Source organism: Olea europaea, chromosome 12 (genome assembly GCF_002742605.1).
Source record: "Olea europaea var. sylvestris chromosome 12, O_europaea_v1, whole genome shotgun sequence".
Lineage (NCBI taxonomy): Eukaryota > Viridiplantae > Streptophyta > Magnoliopsida > Lamiales > Oleaceae > Olea > Olea europaea.
The window spans coordinates 14,761,402-14,774,378 of NC_036248.1; the positions used below are offsets into that span (position 1 = coordinate 14,761,402).

The window sequence follows — 12,977 nt, forward strand, 5'->3', positions numbered from 1 at the left end:
CCTTTGAAGGAAACCTTCTGTCCACTCGTTTGGCATTTGACGTAGATTCGTCAAATCGACCAAAGTAACTTCAGACTCAATCTTATAAAATTGAGCATGGAACAATTGCTCCAATTGTTGCAATGTTTGAACAGAGTTCGCTAGCAAATTGATGAACCAGGAGAAAACTACTCCTGTTAATGAACTAGGGAACAACCTCATTTTATGGTAGTCGGTTACTTCACCACTTTGCAGTGTGAATCGTCCTATATGTTCTAGAGTAGACATCTCTCCTAGACTGGTAAATAATGAGAATTCTGGCACTTTATACCCTCTAGGCCATGGATATGCTTGGTCTATCCAATCAGGATATGACTTTGTGTAAGTCGGCCTAATGATAGGATGTACCCCAAAAGCCATTTGATCTTGTACTATTTCTATAATTTGATTTCTCAACATGATGTTGGGGTAATATGGAATTCCTACAGGTTGGTTGATCGGTTAATTTGCTTGAGGCCTGATGTTTGATCCTTGGTTGGCAACAAGGTTGCTATGATTTGGGCCATTGTTACCATTAGCCTGAATATTTATTCCATCATTAACACGTAGGGCATTTTGTCCATTATTTAGGACATTGTCTATTATATTTAGGTTACCCCCCAAGTTAGATGTACCATTACCACTATTCTGATTTGGCATTACACCATCTCCCTGGTTCAAAGTTGACAGACCAAAATGTGGTTCTATCCCTTGATTTGGACTTAGGACTGGGGAATTATGTTCTACAATTGTCCTAACTTGAAAGTGACTTGCAATAGGCACAACTGGCTGACAAATTTGGCCTACAAACTTATTCATTATTTCATTTAATGTATTCAGTTGTTTGGCCATGTTGTCATAATGTATATTCCCATTCTGGGTAAATCTTTCCATATTATGAACATTTCGTAAATTTACCTGTTTAACGATTTCCTGTGTGAGTTCTCCAAGCAATGCACGCATGGTTTGAGGACTCAACTCTGTCATTGGTTCGTAATGACTGTGACTGCTCTGACTTTGTCCCTCTGTTCATGGAGAGCTTCGCTGTTCCTCATATCACTCGATCACAGACTGGATCCTCCCTGACTTGCTGCTTCTTTATCAGATTTGTGAGGCATATTATTTCACTTTTTGTATCCTCAACACCAAACACCAAGGTCCCACCGGGCGTGTCAAATTGTTTCGCGCGGGTAGTCGCTAACAATTAAAAAAGGGGTCAGACAATTGTGTAAGGAACAGACATTTTGAGACAAAGTCCTAAAAAGGGGTGTTTTTTTTGGCGATGATTTACAATTGAAAATAAACAGAATGCCTCTAAGGGGCGCAAGTACACGAGTACTAAAAGAAGTGTTTAAGTTTAAGCTAAGAAATTGAAATTACATATTCTCTGTTTGAGAGTGTTTGGTTTATTTTTTTTCTATGTCTTCTCTTCCTTTTTATATTCCCTTGATGACTTCCTCGTAACAAATCGCTTAGAAACTACTTGATTGCTTTATAACTACCCACTTTCTTTATGGTGGCTAACTCGTCGTCGAACTGCCGTCTCTAACTGTTGCCATTACTCTTTGTCGTTCAACCGCCTTCAACTGGGCTCCTTGAATCGTGGAATGTGATAAGATTACTCAATAACTGCTTCAATAACTGCTATTCTGGACAACTATAATATTTTGTGTTTGTTAAAATTCTGGGCGATTCGAAGGTTTGGGCGAGAACGGGGTCATCGCTCTAGGCGACCGTAAGGCACTCTATTCGCTCAGATTCTGGGCGTCTTGCAAGCTTGAGCGATGATATTACTGTGTTCGTGGGCTTCCACTGCATTCATCAATAATCCTGTTTGGACCTTTATCCTGGACTCCCCAATTGAACTTCACTCTTTGGGCTATTTGATTTGGGCTGCACTTTTAGTGTGTCAACACTCTCCAACCCTCATCGGTCGCCTAATAAACCTAGACTCAACAATCTTCCATTTATGACAAGAACTTGTTCCTCTCTTTCGCCGTTTACCACTAGTTTTTCCCCGGTGGACACTTCTCTAGGTTTCCTTCATTGCCACCCTCATTAGCTTCTATTCAGCATCAGTGGAACGAATTTTGGTGACCCAATTGAAGTTTGATGTTGATAGTATGCTTGTTGACTATTTTGTTGTGATTGTAGGGGTATGGGCGGCAATTACCTCAGCTTCGCAAGTACTTCTGGGCCGGTATTTCATGCTTGATGTTATGGTTGGAGCGTGTTTGGGTTGGGGAAGAAGAAAGTGTCAATCATCGGCCTCTCTGTTTTCATGAGGGCCGAGGTAGGGTGGCATGGGTGGTTTGGTGTAGATTTCTTTCATTTTTAAAATTTTTTTTTCGTTTTTTTTTAATTTAATTGTTTATGTAAGAAAAATGTAAAGTTACCGTTTTATCCTTTTAAAATTAGTCAAAATTGCAGTCAAAGTCAATTCTTTGATCAACTAACAGTTAAATGAATGGACTATCCATTTGGACTCAAGTTGTATATTTATGAAAAGTTGTGGCCTTTCGTTGGCACTAGGGCTGGGCAAATCTCCCGAACCGAACCGACCGAACCCGACAGTTCTTGTTAAATTAAATACCTGAACGGGTATCTGAATTGAGAACCGACGGGTACAGTTCGGTTCTCTGTTCTAGACCAAGAACCGAAGAATCGAATAAAAATCGAATCTTTCTAATTTTTTTTATATTTAGTAAATCAAATTATTTTAATTTTAATTTTTTCTAAACAAATTAACAGATTAACGATTTCTAAATCCAAATTTTTGGCCCAATAATTTGTTTCATTTCTAATTTTTTAATTTTTGGCCCAATTACCTATTTTATTATTTTATTTCTTAGCCAAACAAGATCAAATCCACTAAATAACTCTAAACACCTACAATATTTCAAAACCTATACAATCGTCGGTCGACACTGTGACCTCCGTCGATCGAAATTTTGATTGTAACGATCATTTGAACAAGTTAGTTTACTAGTCTCTGACATTCAAAAACCATTGAATGTATCAATAGTTGTATTTATATAATATTGTTATAAATGTTAAAAAATTTAATTATAGTACAGAACGGAACGGAACCGAACTGAACCGAACGGAACCGAACCCGAACAGTTCCATAATTATGTTTGGACCCGACGGTTCCATTTACTAAATACTCGAAAATTTTGGTTCGGTTCGGTTATCGACCCGCGCCCACCCCTAGTTAGCACAAAATGAAGGTTATGGTAAAGTTTGCAAAAATTGAAAAGGTTTGAGATTGCTACCGCAATTTTCACTAAAAAAACTAGAAGTAGGCTTAAGCATGGTTAGGTTCGACTGATTTCGAGGAATCAAAACCAAAAATCTGAACCAAATCGAAAATCAATAGTTTCTTGATAATAGAATCCATTTGGTTAGATTTGATAAATGTCAATGAAGTCTGTAGTTGAAAAATCGATAAAAATTGTAAATTCAAATAAATATCTGATAAAAATTAACTGATAAATATAACATTAATCTTCTATTAATATTTTCTTCCCCTCAGATAAGCACTAATGTTCGAGACCTCACGACTTCAACGTAATGGCTAGCTAGTTGACTTCAGAGCCAACCCCCACGTGACCAATGATTCCTTACAGAATGATGCTGTCATTACTCAATTTACGTTACATTCTATAATCATTGAAGATAACTTGATCTATTTTATTTTATTTTTTTAAATTTTTTCAATAATTTCTCGTAATGGACATAATGAAACCATATAAAGCCATTGTTATAAGGATTCTTAATTATATAATTTATGTTATACTTCGTATATAAAGATTTCACAAATTGTTAGCGCATCGACTATTATAATATAATTACTCAAATTGAAAATAAATCTCCTCTGTTTCACTTTATTTTTTCAGGAAAATGATAAAGTGCCTATATATAAGGCTAAAAAAATTTGTATTATTAGATAATTCTGAAAGTCTACAAATAAAATTCTAAAACAAAGACGGAGATTGATATATCATTAAATCATTAAATACCATACTCGATTGATAGTTTAATGAATTCGACATTGACTTCTTTGATATCTAATCTATCTATCAATTAGAAGAACAATCGTCATAGTGTCAATAGCAACATTGAAGTTGCGTAAACTTGAAATTTTGTCAGATAGATTGTGTGCACGATTTATTTTCAATTCACTTCATGATTAATTACAAGAACATTATAATAATGTCAATCGTGAAGAAAGAAAAGTTTTGATTTATAAATTCATATTTGTCGAGTAACAATTGCGCTTACAACAACTTTTGAGACAACAAGCTTAACCACTTGTAATTTTACGACATATAGTTTAATTGCATATGATGCATAAAAGTTCCGATCACTTTGGCGCTGCATTGTCAGAATTATTTTGCATATTCAATAGACTATGATCCGTTACTGTATTAATTGAACTACTCTGTTCAGTAATATTACAGATGGGACTCCAACTTATTAAAAATATAGCAATTAGGTCTCCAACCTAATAATTTGACTACCTCACTCTCAACCTTTAATTTTATGACATCTGGGTCCCAAATTGACAATTTTACCCTCAGGAAACGTATATTTTATTTCTATGACGATCATTCATTTCGTTAATGTAAATTTTTGTGATACCCATATACATTTAGCACTCATCTTAATTCTAGTACTAAAGTAATCATTGTACCGCAAAAGACATTGTTCGTGACCTCGTTCTATGTAGCAAAGTTGTTTTAAATTGAAAGCCATCCTTTCTTGATTCGATCAAAATTAGTCATGAGACACCCTACTATTAAGAACATCTTAATTCCGCGCTGAAGTTATTGTTGTATCTTAAAAATGATAAATATTAAAAATTTGTTCGTTCTTAATGAACATATTTTTCTAAAGTAAATATTGACTCGATCGAGTAAGTCTTTGCCAGTTTGTGAACGTGATATCCTTATTCAACTTTGTTCTGCCCATTAACTTTTATTTAAATAAAATAATTATTACTATCCTTATTTTTAATTGTGTTTCCACTTGAGTGCCCCATAAATGACCATATCACTACAGAAGCTTGTACTTATATATTTTCTGAATGTTCACATTATGAAGAGACAACTCATGTAGAAAATATGTAAAAATCAGTAACTAGGATTTTGTCTAGTATTTAACAAGAATAAAACCACTTAACCCTACTTAAAAAATAGGGAATGAAGAGATAGATTGATGTGTCAGAAAATAATTAGATATTTTTCTTTTAATTTTTAAAATTATCCAATCATACATTGACACGTGTCTCATTTAAATTTGCGTTTGAATATGTAGCATAATTGATTTAACGAATAATAAAATCTGAAAGTCTACTAAAACAGAATATTGAAATTAATAAAATCAGGATTTGACAGGTAGAGTAACATGGAATTTTTTTATTTTATTTTAAATCTGAACAATTGAGCTGAAAACGTGTCTATGAACCATTAAATCCCTGTTGGCCATGTTTTAATCTCTCCTTATTAAAAAAAAAACGTGTCAAGTACAGTAATTGTTAATTTATACATTCAGTGCTACACACGTCGTAAAAATATACGAATGCTAGGGTTTACCCAACCCAATGGATAATTCTAAGTGTACGTAATTTGATTTATCAAATAATTTACCTATTCTTACAAGCACATGGATCCTGCGTAAATAAAATAATCCCAACATGTGGTTCCCACACTCTTATTCTGAAAGTATGTAAATTATTGGATAAAAAAAATTAGGCGCATCTAGCATGATCCTTACCCAACATGATATAAAGCTGAACAGATTAGTACAGCTTGCATTCGTACCTATATAGAACATGAATTTTATTATATAATTTTCATCAGTGATTGACCCGAATGCTTATTTATTTGCAAGAGGGGTTCGTGAATTTGTAACCATTGGCTGATAGAATAGATATATATCTAGCCTAAATTGGCCATTCTCAGCTCAAGAGAAAACAGAAGGTGAGTTTTCCTTTTTTTGGTAGTGCTGAGGGTAAGATGGAAGTAGTGCATCCGGCGGCCGAGGCTCTTTTGGAAAGAGGGACAACTTCCCGTGACGACAACAGTACGATAAACGATACGATCATTACTGATCACGAAAGTAGTCATGAGATGAGAGGAGATAACAATGGCAAGGAGGCTAAGAAGAGTGTCTACTTGGATGAGAATGCAGGTAACCAGCTACAGATTTTCAGTTTTTTTTTTTTTTTACTAACATAATTATCCAAACACTCTAACCTATCTTTAGATGAAGTTATTATAGCATGGTATGGCATTAGAGCCAAGCAAAAATCTTATTTCAAGTTTCACTCCCACTTATTTAAAAATTTATAAAATGTCCAGATTTGATGAATAATATGATTATTATAACATGCTTGGGATGTCAAATATAACATTTAAATAAGTAAATGTGTACCATCTCTAATGACTTAAGCTTATAGATAACACATTGTGGAAGCTTCTCTTAAGTAAAAATGAAGTCTCGATAAATGTGTAGATATGTATTAGAATCAAGAAAACATAAGATATATCTGTTGAGCTCTGATATCAATTGTTGAGATTAAATCCTTAAAATATCATTTTATTGAGAGAAATTTATACACTTCGACACTTTCACTCACGAAGCCTGCTAGGTGCAGAGGGCTTGTGCTACTTGACGCCTCCTATAGGTGGGGCGCCGAGGGCTCATGTGGCGCAAGTAACCAAGATTAAGGGTGTGTTTGTCATCCATTATTTGTAAAGAATGTATTATGGAATAGTGATTGATGTTAAAATGTGTGGTTAAAAAAGAATGAAATTTTTTTTATTTACATATAATATTATTTTAATAAAAAATATTGTTTAAAATAAGTACAGTAAACAAAAGAATGAGAACAAATGGGAGATAATGAATGACAAATAGGGGCTAATTCTTCACCCACTCTTATTTGTCCTTTTGTCCTCATTTCATTTATGATACCATATATTTGTTTGACATGTCAAAGGCTGCAACATTGGTTTCAATGAAAGGAAATTTCAACCAAATGAATTATGAGTAGCTGGCGCATCGTCCTAAACACTGGTATATCTGGACGACTGGACCGGCAGAGAGAAAATTAACAATGGAAATTCTTTTTTTTGAAATTGGGAAAATGGAAAACGTGGGAATTTGTTTGCACGATATAATTTGTGGTACAGCAGGAAGTAATGGGGTTGTCAGAAATTAAAGGCACAAACGGTCGTATTTTTTAAATAATGCCAAACGGTTTGTGAGGATAAACGCACCAATGACCACACACTTGCATGAATGTGTGGGTTCCACGTGTCTCGTGTGGGTGTATGTGGTCATCCCAATGTCAAATAGAGCCCTTGTTTGATCCCATTTTTTGGAGAAAATGAATTTTTCAACAGTGTTTTGACATAATTTTAACTACATATTCTTCAATAAAATAATATTATATGTAAATTCAAAATCTTTTATTATTTTTTAACTACACATTTTACATCAATACACTATTTAAAAATTCATTTTTTCCATCAAAATGGGGCTCAAACAAGGGCAGAATGTTCGTGTAACATGGTTGCATATTTTTTATACCAATGTACAGTATAGGTTGCCCAAACAGTACTTTTACACACTGGGTTGACTTTGTTTCTGTCTCTCATTTCACACACCTCTCTTTCTTCACAAAATGCAAATTCTAAATACATAAAAAAAAATAAAAAAATGTTAAAACTTAATCTTGAGGGCCCCACCGTCCCGTCCCTCGAACAAAGGCTAAATACATACATATACTAAGCTATTGTTGGTGGAGGAGACTTCTGCAGAATTTTGGATAAATCCTTCAATGGCAGCGGAGTCTGGAAAATATAATGCGATGAATAGTGTTTTTTTTAAAAATGAGTGGTTAAAAAGTTTTTGATTTACGCGTAATATTATTTTATTGAAAATTGTGTGGTTAAAAATAGGTGAGAGAAAAATTTAAATTAATATAATGAGAAATAATGTGGCTCAAACGGGGATTGTAAGCAACATTCTAGGTTCTTCTTCTCTTAGGAGCCATTATGTTCAAATTCCAGAAGCTTCCAGATACTTATTTGAATGGCGGTGCTGGTTTCTTCAATATCCCATTCACTAGAGATTTTAGAGATAATACCTTAGATTAGAACTATGTTTTTGTCTGTTCAATTTGGCTTAACCAAAACTATTTGCTTAAGCTAATCCTTATGTTTTTATTTTCGTAACAAGTAAGTAACAATAAATTAAGGAAAGACTAACTTCACAAGCTTAAGAAACTCCGATTCATAAGAGTGAGATTTGGATAAAACGTGTAACACGATGGAATGGTAGACTATACTAACACTAACAAATTAATTTCACAATAATGGGATAGTACCATTCCATGCCATAGTTGTCTCCTTTATGTAGTTATCCCTGAGCTATTATTTCTACAAGAATATGATGCCTGATCGTCACGTGCTTAATCTAGATATATACTTACATATATATTCTTAAGCTACCTTATGACAATGTAGTATTCTGGGTTTTAACGGTTTGTAAAATTGGAAACAATTCTTCCTTGTGACTGAAGGAATATGGAAATGTCGACACTGCATTTGGACCTACCAAATTAGAAACACTTGGGTTGATCATATTCATCGAAGATCTTTCGATTTTGGAATTAGAGGTCAGTATGTAAATTCTGATAATAGATAAAGTAGTAGGATTAGTAATTATTTCTTAGTTTTAAATATTTTATCCAAATTTATTCTTACCAAAGTACTTGGATACAAATTTCACAAATTCATTTTGTGATTGAGAATCCTCGTCAAAACCAGGCACGTTTATTTAAACAAAATTTTAATATGATGTACCTGATGAGTGATGTCTTGTTTGCAGGTACTGCAATTGAACGGTCGCTTTCGGAGAAAAATTCCGGTATCGTGGATGTCGACGATGTTCCGAAGATTCTAAATTCCGTCATAAACAAGACACTTATTTTGGATGCTCCACTTTCGGGCTCATTACAGAAGGAAGGAATTATGAGTTCAGAGGGTTCAAGCAAAGGACCCGTAAAGATTGATTTAGTAGAAGAAAATGAAGAGGAAATCCTAGAGCTGGAATTCGAGAGGGCAGTTGGGAAAATGCATACACACAATATATACTGTCCTAATTGCAGTTCTGAGGTTACAAGAGTTATTCTTCGTAGGAAAAAACCTCAAATTAAAAATGAGAAACAAATGGGATTGTTAGGATGTTTATCGTGCTTCAGCATTTTCATTCCTTCAGGTACAAGATTTTCTCATTTCCCATGCAATTGCATCTACATATAAAAGATGATTTTATTTATTATTATTTTTACTAAAATGTTGGAACTGTGTTTTGTTAACTGAGTAGGGAATACCCTAAATCCTTTCCGATGTTTTGGAAGTAAAGAAGAACCGGAAGGCACAAGAGTTCCGTCAGGTGCTCCCGCGAATGATGAGGGTGAAACCATAGTGAAGAAAGGTACCTAAATTTACAGAAATTAATGTAATCTTTGTTGTATTATCCTATATATTCAATTGCAAAATTAATTAATTGCAGTTAGAGTACTGCAACATGTTAGGACAATGTGCATCTGGATTTTTAAGATGCAAAACACGTTTAAAATAGTGTTTTTGTTCCCTAGCATATTGAGGAGTGAAATATATTTTAACACTTCTAAGCTGCGCAGGAGGGGTTTTCGACCTGTTTTGGATTTTTGGGAAGCGAGGAGAAAACGAAAATGCACAGACTTATCATCAGCAAGCAGGAGAAAACGGTAATCCGTCCTCTCAACTGGGTGTTTACTCGTTCTTACTTTTATTTTCTCCCGTAGTAAAAATAAATAAATAAATAAGCATATTTTTTAAATGTCAATAAATTTTTAGTCTTATCAATTTTCTATATGTCCTAATATTACATGTAATCCACGATTTTTTTATGTCAATTGTTAAATTAGAAAATTGCTTAAAATATTTTCATATTCAACATGTTTTTTTGCAGATGATGATCACAGTGAACAATTGAAGGAAGATGATAACGAAGGCCTAACTAGCTCCAAGGCTCGTGCTCGTCCACCATATGTAACTTCATCACCTGCAAATGAAGCAAATAAAAATGAGGGATCCACATCTTATACGACCCATGGGCCCAATATACCTGAAAATCAACCTCAAGTTCCTCCACCTGGAGTATCTAACTCAGAGGGAGATCAGATAGATTTACTTATACAAAAACCAGGTAATCAGTAATATAGAACAACTGAAAATATAATGAGCCAAAGGCTCAAAATCTATTAACACACAATTCCAATCTTTGAATTTTATTAGAATGAGAAGAGTATTTCTAGGCTAGAACAACCCTCTAAACCATAGGTGTTTCCAAGATAAATATTTATTAAAACTCTTTTGACGAATATTTGAACTATAAGCAAAACATTTCTTTCATATTGACCTAGAAACAAGTTGACCTCTTTGGAACTCTCTTAGAAGATTAAAAGATGAAAACTTCTCCAATTCACCAGTAGAATAGGCAGCTGACCATTCTTGAGAAAAACAATTATTAACTTTCTATGATAATATTCAAATTGAGATCCGTAAAGTGCGTCGAATCCCTAACTTTATAAACTTTCCATTGGCATCTTATTTGAATAGAAAATGTATTTGCATCAATCCCAGAATTCAGTTGAAACTTGAAAGTGATAAGAACTTTGCATCTTGGAAATAGTTCGAGAAAAGTTGCCTTCACTTTTTTTTCAAGGTTAGTATTTGGTGACACTCCAGTCTCAACAACGTAGCACCAACTTATAGTACAAAAACTACTAAGGAGATGTTTGGTGCTTACTATTGAACTCCACTGAACAAGTGTTGTTTTCTCGTTTTTCATAGGTATAATCTACCTTATCAAATTTGATTTTGAAACCTCAACTCTTTAGCAATAGTTCCCTTTTTAAAATCTTATTATTAAATTTAATTATCGTATATTTTAATTTTGAAAAGATTTTACTGAAACTTGGAAGAAAATATCATTAGACACCATTCTCAAAACCGGATAGTGAAATAAAACAGGATCAAATTGTATACAAAATCTGAAAATTGTGAAGCTATTTACACTAGGAAATTAGCTTTCTTGATAATCATTCCATTTAATAGTTAACTATATGTATCGCAGGACCTGGTCCTACAACTGTAGTCCCTCCAGGATTCTTGGAAGATGGTTCGAAATCATTAGAAATTCTAAAGAGTATTGTTTATGGAGGTCTAGTGGAAACAATCGCAAGCTTAAGTATAGTGTCATCTGCAGCTGCTTCTGAAACTGCCACAGGTAAGTTTTTCAGTATAAATATTTACAACTTTAATCTGTAGAACAAGTAGATAGTGATCTTTCTAAAAAATAGAGATTTTATTTACACATTACTCTTGTTGCAGTGAACATTGTGGCTCTTGGATTGGCAAATGTGATTAGTGGAATATTTGTTATTGCTCATAATGTGAGTAATTATCTTTTCCATGGCAAATGTTTTAGTAAATTGATGGCGTTTTTGAAAGAATTGCCATTTCTAAGAGTGTGATTATGTAAAAATTCAATAGTTTGTGTGGTGGAATTGCTTGCACGCTCAGACATAAGAACTATAAAAGGCCGGTTAGAATTAGCATTCTAGATCTTTGACCTAAGTACTAATGGTCATGTTTCTTACTTTATGGCAACATTTTCCCATTGATATATTTTTATTTCCTTAATCGTCAAAATCCTGTGAAAATTTGCAGCTGAGGGACATGAAGAACGAGTGTCCAGTACCAGACTCAAATGAAAAAACAGATAGATACCAAGAACTGGTTGGCAAGAGAGAGAACTTCCTATTCCATTTCACTTTTGCCCTTTTATCATTCCTTCTATTTGGCCTAATCCCTCCTGCAGTTTACGGCTTGGCATTCGAGAAGACTGGCAATAAAGATTACACGATTATAGCAGTTGCAGCAGCTTCTCTTATATGCATAATTCTTCTTTCAATTGGAAAGGCTTATTGTAAAAGGGAACACAGATTTATTGCATACTTCAAAACAATTTTGTACTATATCAGCAATGCAGTTGCTGTTTCTGGTGTTGCCTATGCAATGGGAGATCTAATCAAGATACTTGTTGAGAAGCTTGGCTGGTTTGAGCCAAGCTCACCTACACCTACTACTTTGCTCAATTCCAGGATATATTCTACCACTCCATACTTGTCTTATTCTTGATGTCACGAGAGTCGAATTAGACTAAGAACTTTAGGCTGTTTTAGTTTGTTGTTGTGTGTTTAGGATCATATATTATGTTGTTTGTCAGTATTTCCCTTTCTTGAAGTTAACTCGGTTTTGTATTATGTGATGTATGAAATTATGTCGGCTGTATGAATAAATTTCAATGTTTTTTTCTTGCATTTTAAATGTTTACTTGGTACTATATGTTGACATAAATTATTTTTGAATATGTGAAGGACATCCATTTGATCTCTTAGACCTCTATTTGTATTGTGGAAATCACATACAACCAGAGTTTTAAACTTTTCAATTCAAAATTAAGATTTGCAATTTTTTTTTCAAGAATCAAATAATTATTAAAATTTTAAGATATTAATAATATTATTACAAAGTTTTTTTTTTTTAAATATTAATGACCACACATAGTGGTGCCATTGCTGCTGTCACCGCCTTGTTAAAGTTTTGTTTTTTTATTAAATCGTTTAGTTTGAGTATTTTTGTGGTTGTTGGTGTTTCATTTGGTGGTCATGGTAGTGCAAGCAATGCTGTCGCATTGGTGGTCAAGGAGTGGTGGTTTTTGGTGGTGGGGTTTTGTTTTGTTGAGATGGAGATGGCGATGTTGTTGCTGGTTGTCGTGAGGTAGTGGTGGTGGTGATTCTGGCAATGATGATATTGGAGATAGTGGTGAGGTTG

General features: G+C 33.9%; 1 protein-coding gene across 3 annotated transcripts; it reads left to right on the plus strand.

Moving 5' to 3' along the window:
- Positions 1–5,855: 5,855 nt before the first annotated feature.
- LOC111405809 (membrane protein of ER body-like protein) lies at positions 5,856–12,470 on the plus strand. 3 transcript variants are annotated; one of them, XM_023034864.1, is made up of 9 exons: positions 5,856–6,213; positions 8,612–8,707; positions 8,920–9,309; positions 9,418–9,528; positions 9,737–9,823; positions 10,048–10,284; positions 11,215–11,367; positions 11,472–11,533; positions 11,811–12,470. In XM_023034864.1, the coding sequence occupies exons 1-9, from the start codon at positions 6,039–6,041 to the stop codon at positions 12,279–12,281; spliced, it is 1,782 nt and encodes a 593-aa protein (XP_022890632.1). In that variant the 5' UTR covers positions 5,856–6,038; the 3' UTR covers positions 12,282–12,470. The 3 variants fall into 3 exon arrangements, with proteins under 3 accessions (XP_022890632.1, XP_022890633.1, XP_022890634.1); XM_023034865.1 differs by lacking the exon at positions 9,737–9,823; XM_023034866.1 differs by lacking the exon at positions 8,612–8,707.
- The last annotated feature ends 507 nt before the right edge of the window (positions 12,471–12,977 follow it).